This window comes from Heterodontus francisci, chromosome 33 (genome assembly GCF_036365525.1).
Source record: "Heterodontus francisci isolate sHetFra1 chromosome 33, sHetFra1.hap1, whole genome shotgun sequence".
Taxonomy (NCBI): Eukaryota; Metazoa; Chordata; class Chondrichthyes; order Heterodontiformes; family Heterodontidae; genus Heterodontus; species Heterodontus francisci.
The window spans coordinates 48,996,130-49,015,349 of NC_090403.1; the positions used below are offsets into that span (position 1 = coordinate 48,996,130).

Here is a 19,220-nt window from a genome sequence, read left to right on the forward strand (position 1 = left end):
CTCTTACTTTTTGTTTTTATATTTCTTGCCAATTTACTCTCATAATCAATTTTCTCCTTTTTTAGTCATCTGCTGCTGGTTTCTAAAAAAAATTGCCCATCCTCTGGCCTACCTCTAGCTTTCGCTGCTTTGTACGCCTTTGTTTTAATTTGATACTCTCCTTAACTACTTTTTGTTATCCATGGGTGGATTATCATTCTTATCGAGTCCATCCTTCTGACCGAAATAAATGTTTGCTGACTGTTAACAAATATCTGCTTAAAAGTCTGCCACTGCTCGTCTACTGACTTCCCCTGTAGTCTATTTTCCCAGCCCGCTTTAGACAACTCATTCTTCATACCTCTGTAATTGCCCTTGTTTAAGTTGAAAACACTGGTTTGATACCTGAGTTGCTCACCCTCCAACTGAATTTGAAATTCTACCAGGTTATGATCGCTTCCCCCTCGAGAATCCTTAACTATCTCTTATTAATCCTACCTCATTACACATTACCAAATCTAAAATAGCCTGTTCCCGGGTAGGTTCTGCAACGTATTGTTCTAAGAAACAATTCCCTGATGCACTCTACAAATTTTTCTTCCATGTTACCCTTGCCAATTTGATGACATCAACATTTTAAGAATAGGTTAGATAGGTGGTTGAAGGAAAAGGGAAAAAAGAGACATGGCAACAGAGGATGTAGGATTAGGTTGACTGTTTGTGTGGAGGATAAACACCAACAGGGACTGGTTGGCAGAATGGCCTATTTCTGTGTTGCAATTACTATATAACTATATGTAACTGGTGGAACAGCATTACAAAGTAATTAAGGCAGCACGATAGCCTTTGCACTGACAGAGACTGACTCCAAGGTAGTTTCATCCTGTTGGATAATGATCAGGATTGAAACCTCTTGATTAATCTCATCCCCCAGCCCAAGGATAATGAAAAAATACTTGCATTTATATAGCAATTTTCACAACCACAGGACGTCTCAAAGCGCTTTAAAGCCAATGAAGTACTTTTTGAAGTGAAGTCACTTTTATAATGCAGGAAATGTGGCAGAAAGTATACACACAGCAAACTCCCACAAATAGCAATTAATCTGTGTTTTTGTGGTGTTGATTGAGGGATAAATATTGGCCAGGACACGGGAGAATCCCCTGCTCCTTTTCGAAATAGTGCCATGGGATCTTTTACATCCACCCAAGCAAGCAAATAGGCCTCATTTTAATATCTCATCTGAAAGATCGCACCTCCGACAATGGTACTGCACTGGAGTGTCGGCCTTGATTTTTGTCAGTCACTGAATTCGGACTTGAACCTGGAATTTTGTGACTGAGGCGAGAGTGCTACCAATTAAGCTACAGCTGACCAACATTAGTGCCTGTACTGCCAACTGAACTAATAACTTATCTCGCCAAGAATGAAGCGCGGGATCATTCTGCTTTGTGGTTTAGTCGCATTGCCAGCAGAATTAGAGCGACAATGTAAGCAATTACAGGTGATGGCAATGCCTGTCTTTGTTTTTTCCTGGCTGCTGCTGTCCTGTGTACTAATCACCAGATGCACTGGAAAGCCCACAACCAGAAATGTGCATGCATGTGACTGGAGGCAGATTCTTCAGCACTGGATACCCATCAGGGTAACCTCCTCCAATAGAAGGGGTTCTGTTAGAAATTGACAATGATAGGTGCCATAATATCTGATGTGACCCCTATACCTGTATGCCTTGCGCACATTTTATTGTTGGTGTATTAATGGCTATTTCTACCTTGGCTGTGTTTTAACAACTCATTTTTTTTTCTTCTACAGAATATTCTCCTTTCTGGATGTGGTCACCTTGTGTCGCTGTGCTCAGGTTTCCAGGGTAAGGTTTCTTTAAATGCCTTCCTCACTTTTAATAGGGCAGTGGTACAACAGATGCCTTAGTATTAAGGAGCAGAAAGTCGGCAAAGGTTCCTGTTTCTGGCCAGGATACTGAGAAAGTGCACTTAGGGGGTTGATGCCTTCTGGAGGGAAGAGGAAAACATTGGCATCAAAGCAATTGGAGGAATAAAGAAAATGAGCCAGATTCACTTGTTATAAAATAATTCAAACTACATTAATGAAGAGTTAGTGTTACTCAGGCAACCTAGCCAGTATGATAACACATTTACAATGGATTATCTGTTTTTGCTTCTTCACTAAATGCTCCCTGTTCCCCTTGTTGAAATCATTGACTTGTTGCTACATACAGCTTCATGGGTTCTATGTGCACTCGGAGCCTGGCCGAAGAAAACATTATGAATGTATAATTCCAGTCTTGAGCTCAGCTGCCATGTATATACACTCCTAGCAAGGGTTACTGGATCAATAAAGAGGGGGAACTTTGGCTAATCCAGTCCAGGGGAACAAACCCAACTTCTGTGCCCCTATTGGCAGCTCAACTGAGATCGGCCTATTCAGCACAACAAGAGATTAAATCTGGCATTGTTCTGCTCCAAATCTACACACTGTTTATAAGTGCTGAGCCAACGGAGAAGCCACATAACCCATTATAGCAGGGGTGCCCAACCTTTTCGCCTGGGGTTGGCCACATTACAATTTTTGTCCTAAATAGGAGACAGGTGAGAATTTCGGAAAGATAAAGGCATTAAAAATTTATTTTACTTTCAAAACAACAAATGTGCATTTATGTGAAGAAGCTTTAAATGAAAGAACTAATTTATTGACTTTCTCGTCGCGATGTTGAATACTGATTTAGTGACATACCTGGCATTGTTTTTGTTTGCAAAAGTCCTCAGTCTCTGCCTGCACACTTGGCGTAGTATTACGGAGTATTTCAGATAGATGTCCATCTGTCAGGAGTGATTCTCCCCCCTCTCGCTCCCCTGCTCTCTGCTCCTCGCTCTCGCTCCCCCTCCCTCACTTCCCTGAAAACCCTGAAGCTGTCCTGACTGGCGCTGAGAGCAGGAACAGCAGTTTCCGAAGTTCAAGCAGATTCGGGGCTTTCTGTTGGGTTCCGATTTTGCCGGAGAGCCACAAATCTGCACGAAGTTCGAAAACTGCTTTTCCCACTCTCGGCCCCTGTCAGCTGTGAATACGGATACAGTTTACAACCACAGTCCGGATGGAAACCTTTGATGGATCAGATCCTGGCCCGTGAGCCGTCTGTTGGATAACCCTGGGCTGTAGTGATATTTTATGGTGCTGTAAAATATGCTGTAGCAAGGTATATATTGCAGGCTGCATGTTTCTGTATTGGTGAGGTAATCATGGCCTTGCTTATTATTATAGGTTGACTGTTTTGGCCAAATATTTAAAAAAAACTTATTAGTAACCTAGTACTTAGTTCTGGTGAGCAAGACTCTTGTCAACAACAGTGCAGTACTGGATCAATCTTCAGTATATTTAAACTTGTTGTAATTGTGTTTAAGTCATCGAGAAGGCCACATTTAGAATATTGTGGGTATTTTACCAATTAATAGGATATTTAATGCATTGGAAAGGATTTAGACAAGAAAGATGATTTTAGGATTCCAGTTTTGTTAACCTATTGTCATAGCTCAACTTTGAAGAAAAGGATTGAGAAAAGTTGTGATCTTGGTCATCAGGATAATCTGAAATGTCATCCATTTTAAACTCAGATCTCAAGACCAGGGACCATGAGTACTGACAAGAATTCCTTTCCTCACCTATCCCCAAAACAAGGCTGAATTTGTTAGACCCCCATCAAAAGCAGCTAGTGTCAAACTTTAACTCCTTTTTAAAGATTAGTATAAAGGGGATGGACTCTAATGTAGATATGGATAGTCAAAAAAACAATATAGTCTACAGAACCTTGTGCTTCTGATCCTATTAGACCATGAAAATGCAGCTGGTCAGGATAAAACATAATGTAAGTTGTAATGTTCAGTTGATAACCTGAAATTTTAGGTTTATTCTTGGGGAACAGAGATTTCAATTTGTAGTTTTAGATCAACCTGTCATGGTTGCATGCCCGAGGAGACTGATAAAATTGGAAGGAGGTCTCTGATGGCAAAATTATACACTTTGTATATTGGTGTAATTCGTCAGATGTGGGCTTAATGAAAAGCGTAGCCTTTTTTCTCAACATTTTTACGATGTCATTGAATTTGTGTGTATCTATTCGATGTAAAATAGGAAAGGAATCTAAATTGCATTCAATAGATACTGGATGAACAAGTAAGGACATTTGGCTCACTTCTCTCATAGCCTAATTTCTTCCTAAATTAGTATCCAAATGCATTTTGAGCAAAGCGATTTGTTTATCTTTCTATCCTACCATATGCAGATAAATTTCAAACAGATGTTACTCTTTTGAGTTAACTAGTTCAAAGTTGCTGATCAAAGTTTTATATCCTCTGGTGCTACTTTTATGGCTTACTTTGAAATCCATGGGATTAAAGGGAGAGTGGTAACATGGAAACGAAATTGGCCAACAAGCAGAGAGTATTAGTGAATAGTTGTTTCTCAGACTGGAGGGAAGTATATAATGGTGCCTCCCAGGGGTTAATATTTGGAACGCTGCTCTTTTTGATATATATTAACGACCTGGATTTTGGAATAGGAGGCATAATTTCAATATTTGCAGATGATACAAAACTTGAATATAGCAAACAGTGAGGAGGATAGACTTCAGGAGGACATAGACTGGTGGAACTGACGGACACGTGGAGATGAAATTTAATTGTGTCCATTCTGGGCACCACACTTTAGGAAGGATGTCAAGGCCTTTGAAAGGGTGCAAAGAGGGTCACCAAAATGGTATTATGGATGTGGTACTTCATTTTTATGGAAAGACAAGAGTAGCTGGGATTGTTCTCCTTGCACCAGATAACTTTAAGGGGACATTTAATAAAGCTGTTAAAATATGAAGGGTTTTGATAGAATAAATAAAGGGAAACTGTTTACGCTGGTGGGAGGGTTGGTAACCAGAGGACACTGATTCAAGATAATTAGCAAAAGAACCTAAGGGGAGATGGAGATTTTTTTTTCTCAATGCAGCCAGTTATGATCTGGAATATGCTGCCTGGAAGGGTGATGGAAGCAGATTCAATAGTAACTTTCAAAAGACTGTGTACTTGAACAGGAAAGGTTTGCAGTGCTATGGGGTAGCTCTTTCAAGGAGCTCACAGGCACAATGGCTAGCCCTTGTTCTGTTTGATTATAAGTAATATTCTAGACTCATCTATACCATTTTATATTGAGGTTTTCCGACTTTTTTTTCTTCCTACCCTCCCTCTCATTTTTCTCTACACAGTAAAACTTGACCTTTTCCCTTAGCTCATCCCTTTTATGCTTGATCAGTTTTGTTGTTCTCTGTATCCTTTCTGGTGCCTTTAGGTATTTATAATTTTTTTTAGACTGGTGACCAGATCTGACCACAGCACTTCATATGTGGTCTGACTGTGCATTGTAAAACCTTAACATAAACATTGTACTCTACTGTTCTGATTCTCCCAACCTCCTGTTAGCTTAAAGAAACATTGCAAATACTAAGGTTTACATATTCGCTTATTCCTAAGTAAAGTAAGCTGAAGGGTGCAAAGTATTCTATTAGCTGAGTTAATTTGGGGTGATGAAATGTTGAGTCAGGTACTCCAAGGTTTGGTTTTTGGACCCCTGCTCTTTGTAATTTATATTGAGTTTGATTCAAAATCTCAATGCAAGCTTGTCAGATCTGTAGAAGATGCCAAACTGGAAAGGACTTTTGAACCTGAGCAAGCAGCTCAAACTATAAAATGGTTTGGACAAAATATATAAGTGGGTGTAAGGGTGGAAGATGAAATTTAATGCCGACAAGTGTAATTGCATTGGATATAAACAGACAAAAATGGGTGACATATACGCAAATGAATGGTGTCAAACAAGCTGAGGATGAAGTTGTAAAGAAGATTTTAGTGGACTCACTGTTCCATATGTCCAGTCGCTGCTGAGAACAAAACAAACAGAATGTAACCAAAGTAGTGGAGTCCATGTCAGGGAAAGCTATGTGCCGATTGTAGTCTTCTGGTCAGACCACCTGAATGCTTTGTCTGATAGTTTCCAACACACGAGAAAGACACACGAGCATTGTACACAGTTCAAAGTCGCAAAACTAATACACAGTGTCAGTAATCTGAGTTATGCATCAAGACTGGAGAAACTTGAGGATTTTAGCTTGGAAGGTAGGTGACTGAGAAGTATATAAAACAGTTGTGTTGATGTACCTTTCCATACCATCTTTTTCAAATAAATCCAATATGATAGGGCAAGCCTACACACACACGGTTGAGTAAAAGGCAGTTTAGATCTGATGGTAGGAAATTCTTCTTGGAACTGTTTGAAAATGCTTTGTTCGAGGGATTGGAACTGTAGAGCCTTTCTGGATGGGTGAGCTAAGATGGGCAGTATGACTTGTTAAATGTATTTTTATATAAGTAGTTTTTTGAAGGATTATCCCATTCACTCTTAATACAGAAGTTTCTACTTTTGGAGAGAAATTCAATCATGCTTAATTTAATGGAATTGTTAATAATATATACTTAGCAACGTTGTGCAACTAGAGTTTTTATTGGATAGATCTATAATAAAAATCATCTATCTGCGTGCACTTCTTGTCAACAAATCTTATTTCTTATGTTTTTGTTCTTCAACTTTTTCCATTATAAATTCCTATGTCTGTACAGAAACCGCCTACGTAAACTTATCACTCTAATTATACCCACTCCCCAGACTGAGAGACCAGCAGAGTTTAAAAGTGCAGCTGCAGCATGCCGGAGTTTTGAAAAAAAAAGCCAACAGTTACGTCATAGGAGAGCTGCAAGGTGATTGGTTGGTGAGTCATTGCTGTTAGGGAATAGCTCTAAATAGCTGGGTAAGTATCTCAGGTAAGAAAAGTTTAAGGTTTATTTCAAATATAGTAAGTGTTTTTTTTTAGGGAGTTCTGTAGTAACGAGTACCAGGGAAGAAGGTCCCTAGAGTAACTGATATTATTGGACATTAAGATCTTCCAAAAGGTTTGATTTAGTTTAAAGGGTTAAGTCATGGCAGGAGAGCTCAAAGTCGTGGTGTGCTCCTCGTGCTCCATGTCGGAAGCCGGGAACATTTCCAGTGCCCGGGACCAGCATGTGTGCAGGAAATGTATCCAGCTGTAGCTCCTGGAAGCCTGGGTTTCGGAGCTGGGGACACTGGAGCATCCACGTGGCGGAGAGTATCGTGGATAGCACGTATAGAGAGGTGGTCATACCACAGGCTCAGACTCCACAGGCAGGAAGGGAATGGGTGACCGCCAAGCAGAGCAAGAGGACGAGGCAGGCAGTTCAGGAATCTCCAGTGGCTATTCCCCTGCAAAACAGGTATACTGCTTTGGATACTGTGGGTAGGGGGGTGGTAAATGGCCTCTCGGGAAAGCAGCAACAGCCCAATTCATTGCACCACGGTTGGTTCTGCTGTACAGGGGAGGAGTAAAAAGTGTGGGAATGCAATAATTATAGGGGATTCAATTGTAAGGGGAATAGATAGGCATTTCTGTGGCCGCAAAAGAGACTTCAGGATGGGATGTTGCCTCCCTGGTGCAATGGTCAAGGATGTCTCAGAGCGGTTACAGGACATTCTGAAGGGGGAGGGTGAACAGCCAGTGGTCGTGGTACACATTGGTACAAACGACATATGTTTTAAAAAAAAAAAAAGGATGAGGTCCTAAAAGCAGAATATAGGGAGCTAAGAAGTAAGTTGAGAAGTCTGACCTCAAAAGTAGTCATCTCAGAATTACTACCAGTGCCACATGCTAGTCAGAGTAGAAATAGCAGGATACATCGGATGAATATGTGGCTGAAGAGATGGTGTGAGGGGGAGGGTTTTAGATTCCTGGGGCGTTGGGACCGGTTCTGGGGGAAGTGGGACCAGTACAACCTGGGCAGGACCGGGACTGATGTCCTAGGGGGAGTATTTGCTACAGTGGTTGGGGAGGGTTTAAACTAAAATGGCAGGGGGATGGGAACCTTTTCAAGGAGTCAGAGGAGGGGGGGGGGATCAAAGACGAGAACAAAAGACAGTAAGGGGAATAAGAAAAGTGATGGGCAGAGAAATCAAGGGTCAGAATCAAACAGGGTCACAGTAAAAAAAATAGTGGGAAGGGGACAAGTAATGTTAAAAAGACAAGCCTTAAGGCTTTGTGCCTTAACGCGCGGAGCATTCGCAATAAAGTGGATGAATTAATCGCGCAAATAGATGTAAACGGGTATGATATAGTCTGGATTACAGAGACATGGCTGCAAGGTGACCAGGAATGGGAAATTAACATCCAGGGATATTCAGTATTTAGGAAGGGCAGACAAAAAGCAAAAGGCGGTGGAGTTGCATTGCTAGTTAAAGAGGAAATTAATGCAATAGTGAGGAAAGATATTAGCTCTGACGATGTGGAATCTGTATGGATAGAGCTGAGAAACACTAAGGGGCAAAAAACGTTAGTGGGGGTTGTATATAGACCCCCAAACTGTAGTGGTGATGTTGGGAATGGCGTTAAACAGGAAATTAGAGATGCATGCAATGAAGAAACATCTGTAATTATGGTTGACTTTAATCTGCACATAGATTGGGCAAATCAAATTAGTCACAATACCGTAGAGGAGGAATTCTTGGAGCGTATACGGGATGGTTTTCTGGACCAATATGTTGAGGAACAAACTAGAGAACAGGCCATCCTAGACTGGGTATTGTGTGATGAGAGAGGAATAATTGACAATCTAGTGGTGCGAGAGTAAGCTTGCAGGGAACATAAAAACTGACTGTAAACGTTTCTGTAGGTGTGTGAAGAGAAAAAGATTGGTGAAGACAAATGTAGGTCCCTTACAGTCAGAAACTGGGGAATTTATTATGGGGAATAAAGAAATGGCTGACCAACTAAATGCATACTTTGATTCTGTCTTCACAATGGAGGATACAGATATCATACCAGAAATGTTGGGGAACACAGGGCTTAGTGAGAGAGAGGAACTGAAAGAAATCAGTATGAGTAGAGAAATGGTGTTGGGGAAGTTGGGATTGAAGGCTGATAAATCCCCAGGGCCTGATGGTCTGCATCCCAGAGTACTTAAGGAAGTGGCCCTAGAAATAGTGGATGCATTGGTGGTCATCTTCCAAGATTCTATAGACTCTGGAACAGTTCCTACAGATTGGAGGGTAGCTAATGTAACCCCACTATTTAAAAAGGGAGGTAGAGAGAAAGCAGGGAATTATAGACCAGTGAGCCTGACGACGGTAGTGGGGAAAATTCTAGAGTCCATTATCAAAAATTTTATAGCAGAGCACTTGGAGAACAGTGGTAGAATCGGGCAGAGTCAGCATGGATTTACGAAAGGGAAATCATGCTTGACAAATCTACTAGAATTCTTCGAGGATGTAACTAGTAGAGTTGATGAGTGGGAGCCAGTGGATGTGGTTTATTTGGACTTTCAGAAGGCTTTTGACAAAATCCCACATAAGAAATTAGCATGTAAAATTAAAGCGCATGGGATTGGGGGTAGTGTATTGTGATGGATAGAAAATTGGTTGGCGGACAGGAAACAAAGAATAGGGATAAATGGGTCTTTTTCCGAATGGCAGGCAGTGACTAGTGGGGTACTGCAAGGATCGGTGCTAGGACCCCAGCTATTCACAATATACATTAACGATTTAGATGAGGGAACTAAATGTAATATATCTAAATTTGCTGACTACACAAAACTGGGTGGGAGTGTGAGTTGTGAGGAGGATGCAGAGAGGCTTCAGGGTGATTTGGACAAGTTGAGTGAGTGGGCTAATGCATAGCAGATGCGGTATAATGTGGATAAATGTGAGGTGGTCCACTTTGGTAGCAAAAACAGGAAGGCAGATTATTATCTGAACGGCTATAAACTGAGCGAGGGGAGTATGCAGGGAGACCTGGGTGTTCTCGTACACCAGTCGCTGAAGGTAAGCATGCAGGTGTAACAGGCAGTAAAAAAGGCAAATGGTATATTGGCCTTCATAGCGAGAGGATTCAAATACAGGAGCAGGGATGTCTTGCTGCAATTATACAGGGCCTTGGTGAGGCCACACCTGGAATATTGTGTGCAGTTTTGGTCTCCTTATCTGAGGAAGGATGTTCTTGCTATAGAGGGAGTGCAGTGTAGGTTTACCAGACTGACTCCTGGGATGGTGGGACTGACGTATGAGGAGAGATTGAGTCGGTTAGGATTATATTCACTGGAGTTCAGAAGAGTGAGGGGGAATCTCAGAGAAACCTATAAAACTCTAACAGGACTTGACAGGGTAGATGCAGGAAGGATATTCCCAATGGTGGGGGAGTCCAGAACCAGGGGTCATGGTCTAAGGATACGGGGTAAACATTTCAGGACTGAGCTAAGGAGAAATTTCTTCACCCAGAGGGTGGTGAGCCTGTGGAATTCACTACCACAGAAAGCAGTTGAGGTCAAAACATCGTATGTTTTCAAGAAGGAGTTAGATGTAGCTCTTGGGTCTAACGGGATCAAAGGGTATGGGGCGAAAGCGGGAACAGGCTACTGAGTTGGATGATCTGCCATGATCATATTGAATGACTGAGCAGGCTCGAAGGGCCGAATGGCCTACTGCTGCTCCTACTTTCTATGTTTCTATAATATTGTAGTGCCTCAGTTTGAAATCTCCCAGCTTCTCAGCCTGATGTCATGCTGGACCCCCACCTGCCAAGAATGAAGCATATTAATTTTGTGATATGAACATTGATTTGACAACTGTTGCTGAAGTGAAGAAAGGACTTGTTCAAAAAATAACCAGGCCCCTGGCTGGGAAGATATTTGCATATTATCAGACAGTGTTTGTGAACGCAACATGGTTATTTCCTTTATCCAATTTAACCCTCAATGGACTTTGAGCACCAGGTATTGTGTGTAATTGTGAGACATTCCAGGGTCAGCTAAGACCAGAGAATCCACAAACCGATGTGGTCAGACCAACCTGGATTTTTCTGAATTGTACAAACAGTTTGAACTCTGTCTGTTCGCTCCTGGACTGAATAGTCCTCCGCTGGCTGGCTCGCCACAGCCCCTCCTGTCTGTTCCCATCTCTTTCTCATGGAACTCCAAATCCAATGAAGACACATGAACCCCAAGAGAGAACAGTCTGCGAGAGCGAACAAGGTTTAAGAAGAATATTGGGCCCCAATGAAAAGCAAGATCTACCTACAATCTAGGATTCTACAGTGAGCTCTAAGATCTGTTCTAAAAACCCACATCAGAGATTACCTCAAACTTTTCCACTTTATTTCTTCTCTCTTTCTGCATGTGTGTATCGCATATGCATACTAGCGTGGGTGTGTATCTGTAGGTGTTAACAGAATTAGAGATTAAGTTTAATAAATTTCAACCTTTTTTCTTTAAACCGAAGAAAATCTGTTTGTGCTGGTTTCTTTGCCTTATAATTGGAAAGCGGTGAACAAGGATTCACCAAGGGGGAGCTAAAAACACGGTGTGTTTAAAATTAAACCTTGTTGCGGTAAGACCAGGTGAAGGTTGAGAGGGAACCTTAGACCCCCTCTCACCTTGTCATTACACTGTATTGAAGTGAAACATTAATGTTATAACCAATTCTACTCTGCTTCCCAAATTATAACTTTTGCTATTTCGCTATCAGTAATAATTAAATAAAAATAAGACCAGAATATGACTTTTTAATGTGGGGACAGAATTACATATGCCTGACCAGTAATCATCTACTTCATCTAAAGACTATACTTGGTCTTGATATTCTCAGTACTCAGCAAGATCGAGTGTTTTATGTTAAAAGCCTGCTATCTGGAATTAGCGCTCTGGTCCCAGTTGTTGGCATTGATCTGTCTATCTGCATGTCCGGTTCCTGAAGTTAAAAACTATTTAAAAATAATTCAGAAATTTAACAGTCATTGATGTGCTTGTTGGTTTGAGCTACATTCGTTACTAATTTTAAGCATGTCATTCACATAATTCTAGCCAGGTTTTTAGCTTCATTCCTGTTCACCTAGCCTGGACTACAGTTTCACACTCCGATTCTGGCTATCCAACCGATAAGTTATTGGTGTAGCATCGAATATTGCAGACCTTTTTTATTTTGCGTTGCCCAACAGAACTCCTCTATGTTGATGCTGCGTTAGTCGTTCGCATGGAAGCTCAGCTAGAAAGACTCATGGACTGTCTCTTCCATGCCTGTAACTTGTTCTCGTTGACTATAACTGAAAAGAAAACCGTGGTCATGGGACAAGGTGTTTCATCTCTGCCCCTGATCACACTAAATAACACCCCACTGGAAGTGGTTAGCAAATTCTGCAACCTTGGGCCCATGGTGACAGCCAATCTGTCCCTTGATGCAGAGATCCATGCACGCATAGGGAAAGCAGCTGCCACCTTTGGCCGCCTTGCGAAACACGCATGGAATTACACCAAGCTGACCCTTGGGTCCAAGCCCATGTTTTATAAGGCTTGTGTTCTCAGCACCTTACTGTATGGCTGTGAAACATGGGCGAATTAGAGCTACCAGGAAAAGAAGCTCAATACTTTCCATCTTTGCTGTCTGTGGCGCATTATGGTAGAGCTACCAGGAAAAGAAGCTCAATACTTTCCATCTTTGCTGTCTGTGGCGCATTATGGGTTTTCCCTGGCAGGACAAAATCACATGTGGCAGTCCTGTCAAAGGCAGAGCTCCCAAGTGCATTGGCAGTAATCAGAGGTTGTTTTGGTGGATTGGACACATCAGGGTGCAAGATGGTCGCATATGCAAAGACCTTCTGTATGGTGAGGAAGCCAGGGCCAGACAACCAGCGGAGTGCCCAAAGCTTCGCTTCAAGGATGCTTGCAAGCATGACATGAAGGCCCTAGATGTCGACTATTGCACTAGCAAGTCACTAGCTGGTGAAAGAGGGAAATGGCGACACATCCTGTGGATTGGTGTGCACTACCACAATGACCAGTTGGTACATCAGCTTGGCACCTGTCGTCAACGTCAAAAAGAACAACTCACAGCGTCACTTGGCAGCTTCACATGCAACACTTGTGGCAGAACCTGCCTCTCGAGGATTGACCTTCACAGCCATCAGCAAAGGTGCACCAAGAGAAGACCCCCCACTTAGGGTTGTTTGCTGCATGCCCATCATTTTTCGTAGATGGAAGGATGCCAACCAACCTCTAACCCCTGTTCTTTTTTTAAAAATACGACATAATATAAATTACTATGAAAAGTTAACACGTGAAAAAACAGACATTTTAATTGTGAATCTTTGAAGAGAGGAATTGTAAAATATTTTATTTCTCAGATCAGTATTTTGTCTTTTAAAGCTTTTCATAGATCTCCAAAAGTTCAGGATGTGAAGTAGTTGTTCTGTAATCACAGACTAAATGCTCCATAGCTTATCGGAATTAATCAGCAGGAAGAAATATCTTGACGTCTTTTTTTGTTACTAGATATTAATCAACAAAAATCTGTTTGTCCAGAATTGAGAGGAGATGATGAATATTGAGAAAAGAGCTCTGGTAGATTTTCATTTGGTCACCAATGAGAGCAAATGTAAAACCATTGTTATATGTGCATTGTCTTTTTTTGTTCAAATTAATGACCAGAGGAAAACATATCCAACAGAGAACCCAAGTTTTCATGTTAAAGAAATGAATTGCCTGAGAAATTATGAAATTTCCACAGTATTGTGTTCTCTATCAGGGCTATTTATTGGAGTTGCTATTGCATTCTATAATAGGCTCAGGTGACTGTACCTGATGAAACAGAATTACTGGAAATATATTGCTGCAAAGCAATGAGATCATGAAAAATTGCTTACATCATGAGTTTGACCCATATTCAGAGTGTCTTGTGGTAGTAACGGAGTATTGCTATGACTGCTGCAGTCCTGAGTTTTTTTTATATCTCCTTCCTCTGCCAAATTTATTACTGGTTCAAAATGCTACTGCTGTTTAACTCTTAACTGGAGTTCAAATGTTTTACCTTTTGAAATTCTAGCTACTGGATGCGTGAATGTGAAACATTCAGCAATGGATCCTTTCATCTTTTGGTTATGGACATACGTAATTGTCTCTTCAGTAATTTTCTCTTTGCTGCACACCATGCCACCCCAACTCCCTCCCAACATCACTTTCAATTCGTCTGTGACCCCTCTGTCTTTTTGTTTGTGTTCTGCTTATTTCTTCAGCTCACCATGTGTAGCTCTTACAGGCTTTTCTCATTTGTGATTTCTGTATTTCTCTGCTTGTCAGAGTATTTTATGACCTAGAAGGGGGCCATTCGGCCCATTGAGTCTATGCAGGCTCTCCGCAGAGCAATCCAGTCAATCCCACTACCCGCTCGATCCCTGTAGCCCTGCAAGTGCATTTCCTTCAAGTGCCCATCCAATTTCTTTTCAAAATCATTGATTTTGTCTCTGCTTCCACCACTCTTATCGGCAGCAAGTTCCAGGTCATTACTACTCTCAGCATTTAAAAAAAAATTCTTCCTCTGCATCTCTTGCCCAAAACATTCAATCTGTATCTCCTAATCCTTGTGCCATCAGTTAAAAGGAACAGTTTTGCCTTGTCTAACTTATCTAAGTCTGTCATAATCTTGTATACCTCTATCAAATCTCCCCTCAATCTCCTTTGCCCCAGGGGGTACAACCCCAACTAACCTCGTAACTAAAATCTCCCATCCTTGGAACCATTCTGGTAAATCTCCTCTGCACACTCTGAGACCCTCGCATCCTTCCTGAAGCGTGGTGACTGAAACATTTTCTTTATCGGTGTTTCTAAAAGTTTTTCCTTCCTTCCTTAAGCCTTTTTAATCTGTCTTCCTGTACCTCTCAGATATGTCTCTTTAATTTATTGAATTTTTGTGTCTTGCCTTTGATAAACTGTAAGGTGTTTTAACAAAATGGCAGCCATTGTATAGAAGGCAGGCAATAGGTCCTGGATTAGATGGGACCAGGTTGCCTGGAAGCTGCAATGCACAGGTGAGAGAAAAATTGGGTTTTGGGATTGAACCAATGAAGGTGTGTGGTGTCAGCGTTCTGGTGTTTATACTTGGAGTGGTTGGAGGTAATCGGGGGCTGGGATTAGCTAGATTCTGCTAATATTGCAGGCTAGGGTCTCACACTATGCAAGGAATGGGATTTTGGGAGGTTGAGGAACACTGGAAGGAGGGGCTGGAGTCTGGGAGTGGTCAACTGTAACCTGCTTTTATGGAATTTGGTAGCTGGTAGCTCCATTCATTATGTCCATGATATTGAAGTGAGCGTAGAGGAACATATTACATTTGCGCATACACAAGTACCCCAGCCACACGGTAGCCCCAAATATTGTAGGTTGGGAGAAGGACTCTTCTGCATGTGCTGTTTTGTAATTTTGGGCCAGGACTGTGTGGTACATCTGGAAATAAAAAGTCAACCATTGGCTTGGAGATTAAATATGGGTTGGGGGGGGGGGGGGGTGGGTGGGGTGGAATGGTGTGAGTGGCGGGGGCAGAAGCAGAAGAGAGGCCAATTAGTGTGTGTGGGGTATTGGGGTGGGAGGAGGAATTCTTACAGCCAAGCTAATATGATTTTTAAAACTAATTATGTAACTTTCATGTACTTATAAATGTAATTTTAGGAGTACATGGTGTGATGGAAAATTGATTTGTCTCCGCTTCCATCGCTCCCAGACTCCAGCCCCTCCTTCCAGTGTTCCTCAACCTCCCAAAATCCCATTCCTTACATAGTGTGAGACCCTAGCCTGCTCTCAAGCCAGCCTGCAATATTACCAGAATCTGGCTAATCCCAGCCCCCGATTAACACCAGAACCCTGATACCACACACCTTCATTGGCTCAATACCAAAACCCAATTTTCCTCTCTCCTGTGCATTGCAGCTTCCAGGCAGCCTGGTCCCATCTAATCCAGGACCTATTGCCTGCCTTCTATACATTGTCGCAAAGAGTTTGAAAAATATTTGTGGTGGATGCTGTTTGGTGGCTTTTTCTACCTGTTTGTATTTGAGCAGATCCACGCCAGATGTGTTATGCATTTGACAAATAATGCTCTGTAAATGAGGTAAATACAAGCCCTCTAATCATAGAAAGATAATAGGCATTGTTTGTTTAGGTGAGGATTAGAATGTGGGCCATGACATTCTGACACTTGTGCTTGCCTTATTTCTCATTTTTAAAATAAGAGCTGGAAAATATAACCGAGCTTGCCCTATACAGGGCTGCTCTGATTAAGTGACATGCTGGAAGTATTTGGTACATTCCCAGCCTCTGTAGGTATAAATGGAAGCAAACCTACATGATCCTATATTAAAGCTAGTTGATTGGCAAAGGTAACTTTTAACTAATTTGTCAACTCAATGTATAAATATTGCCCAGGCATGTCATATCCACAAAAAGCAGGACAAATCAAGCTCAGCCAGTTACTGTTCTATCTGCTTGCACTCATTCATCAGCAAAGTGATGGCAACTCTGCTATCAAGTGGCAGTAATAACCTTCTCACCGATCCTCAGTTTGGGCTCCATTATGGACACCAGAAGGTGAGAGTGAGTGCCATCAACATCAAAGCAGCATTCCACCAAGTATAACCACTAAGGAGCCCTAACTAAAGTCAATGGGGATCAGAGAAAAACTGTCCACAGGCTGGAATTGTAGCTGCCACAAAAAAAGACAGTTGTGGTTGCTGGAGGTCCAACATCTTAGCTGCAGGTTATTGTTGCAGGAGTTCCTCAGGACTGTGTCCTAGGACCAACTATCTTTAGCTGTTTCATCAATGATCTTCCCTCCATCATAAGGTCAGACGTGGGACTGTTTGCTTGTACTTGCACCATATTCAGCTAAATTCACAATTCCTCAGATAATTAAACAGTCTATGCCCTTATACAGCACAACCGGGAAAACATGCAAGCTTGAAAGATAAGGGGCAAGCAACATTAGTTTCATGCAAGTACCAGGCAGTGACCATCTCCAACAAGAGAGTGTATGACCATCTCTGCAAAGGACTCTGTGGTAGTAGTCTCACTGTGATGGCTTGTCCTTGGTTAGTGCTGTTTTGTTTCTGGTTGTGAGAGAGAAACAAGTGGCAACTCAATAGGAGTTGTACTGAATGATGTGAGCCAGATTTAAGTGGGAGCCACCAAAAATGCAGACACAAAATTTAATAATAGCAAGGCTTAATGCCATTTCAAATAAATTTGAAAGTACTTTTATCTTTCTACCTATGCTCCATGACTCTGTCTTTTAGGGGTTATTAGTCTTCACATTGCTACGAAGCTTCCTGCTATTGTTCCCACATGACGCACTCATAATGTCTTGTGCTTCCTTAGAGACCAAGTTGGAAAGTTCGTTATTCTGCTTAAAGTTGTTAGTCTGACACCTTTGTAACAAAACAAATACAGTTCAGTTTGCTAGGCACCAGACCTCATGCCAACAAATTAAGAACCAACTTTGAAACTTAGCCCCATAGGAAGGATATATGGTTGAGAATGAAATGTGAATTGAAGTATTTATTGCTAAAAGCTCGTAATCAATCCTAGCTCTGACTAGGTATCAGTTGGTGGTAGAAAATTTGTACAGAACTGACATAGGCTATAACAAAGCTCAGTCTGTAATAAGTCATTTAATGCAGGGTGAGCTATTAATGTTTTGCTGTAAATGATTAATGCAATCCTTAATTCCCTACAGCCATGTTCAAAAAATGAAAGTGATTTAGAATTTAGTCTGTTTCACTGTGTCCATCAATGTTTTTTTTTTAAGTGTATAGAATAATGGAAGCTTAAGACTGCAGGTGGAAAGAAGAGGCAGTGCCAAGTGCTCTTGTTCAGTACCTTTGTTCCTCATGTAACACTCGAAGACTTTCCTGTCATCTGTTTGTATAACTCCTCAAGAGCACACTGCTGAGAGGGCATAAAACAGAATTGCCTGTATCTATAAATTTACGTTGTGGATCTCCTTGGATGCTACCCATGGTATGCGGAATAATGCACTATTTTACAAATCAAATGATGTGCTGTTTTGTAATGCTGAGAGTATCAAGCCGTCAGGAGAGCAGTAGGAGGAATGGGAGTTCAGACACAAACATTTTGAATAGCTCTGCATACATCTGTTAAATATTGCATGGCGTTTCAATTCTTCAAAGGTATCCTGATGGAACAGAGCGAATCAGATCCAAGGATATACAGAAAGGGTAGTATCCTTGATTTTGCTAGCATCTTGGGTGGTTCTAATTTACCATGGCAGCTGCTTGACAAGATGGTCTTTTTTCTCTAACAGACCATGGATCCTGGCAGAAGCTTCAGTAACAGTGGGCTTTTAACTTAGAACAAAAATAATTATGTTTAGTTCTCAGGAAGTTGGTTTTCCCTATGTTATGCATACAATTCCAAAAGGGGAAATTATTCTGCCCTAGGTTATTCATGTCCTTCCATCCATATTATTTTCTTCATCTCGGTCTGTTTATTTACATTTTTGTCAATTTCTCTGAATTCTTCTGTATTTTCAGTATTGGAATGTCCTGGCACTGGATGGCAGTAACTGGCAAAGAATCGACCTGTTTGACTTCCAAAGAGATATAGAGGTACTGTGCACAAGTCCTCATGAAAAATTACTGATGGAAAAGCTGAATATTGTGAAAAAAGATTTAAATGGCAGTATTTAGTCTGCAGAATTTCATGGAGTATAGTTATCTGATGTATTTCGGTCATAATGACTGTTTGTTTGGGTGGACACCAGGATAACGCGTTTTGGAACAAAATTTTGACAGACTTACTTCTGAAAATACCATAATAGCAGTAATTTGGAAAGCCAGCCCTGTCCCACGTACAAGTATAGGAAAGCAGTTTCTTTTTTTAAGTGTGTAAGCTTGGCTCAGTTTGTAGTTCTCTTGACCGAGTCAGGTTTTCACTTCAAGACCCACTCCCAGGCTTGAGGCACTGTTGCGTTGCAAGAGATGCCGTTCTTCAAATGTACAGTGAACCAAATGCCATTTGGCCCTTTCCACTGGCTCATGTAAAAGATCCTGTAACACCATTCAATGTGGAGCAGAGGGTTCTCACTATTGTTTCCTCAACCTATACTACCAAAAAACCCAATTAACTAGGTATTCAGCTCATCATTTGTGGAACACATTTATCTACAAAATTACTACATTTTACTGCATTACCAACAGTGAGTATACTACAAACAATTAATTTGTTTGTGAAATGCTTTGGGTACTTCAAAGGGTTGTGAGCTTGTGTTAATATCAAAAATTCTAATTATGT

The 19,220-nt window shown here is 41.3% G+C and overlaps 1 protein-coding gene across 3 annotated transcripts in view; it reads left to right on the plus strand.

Moving 5' to 3' along the window:
- Positions 1–19,220, plus strand: part of LOC137348190 (F-box/LRR-repeat protein 20) — a 146,204-nt gene that overhangs the window by 92,044 nt on the left and 34,940 nt on the right. For all 3 annotated transcript variants that reach the window (XM_068013521.1, XM_068013523.1, XM_068013522.1), the window contains exons 3-4: positions 1,795–1,849; positions 18,461–18,535. In XM_068013521.1, the coding sequence (XP_067869622.1) occupies positions 1,795–1,849; positions 18,461–18,535 (130 nt within the window). The remainder of the gene's footprint in view (positions 1–1,794; positions 1,850–18,460; positions 18,536–19,220) is intronic.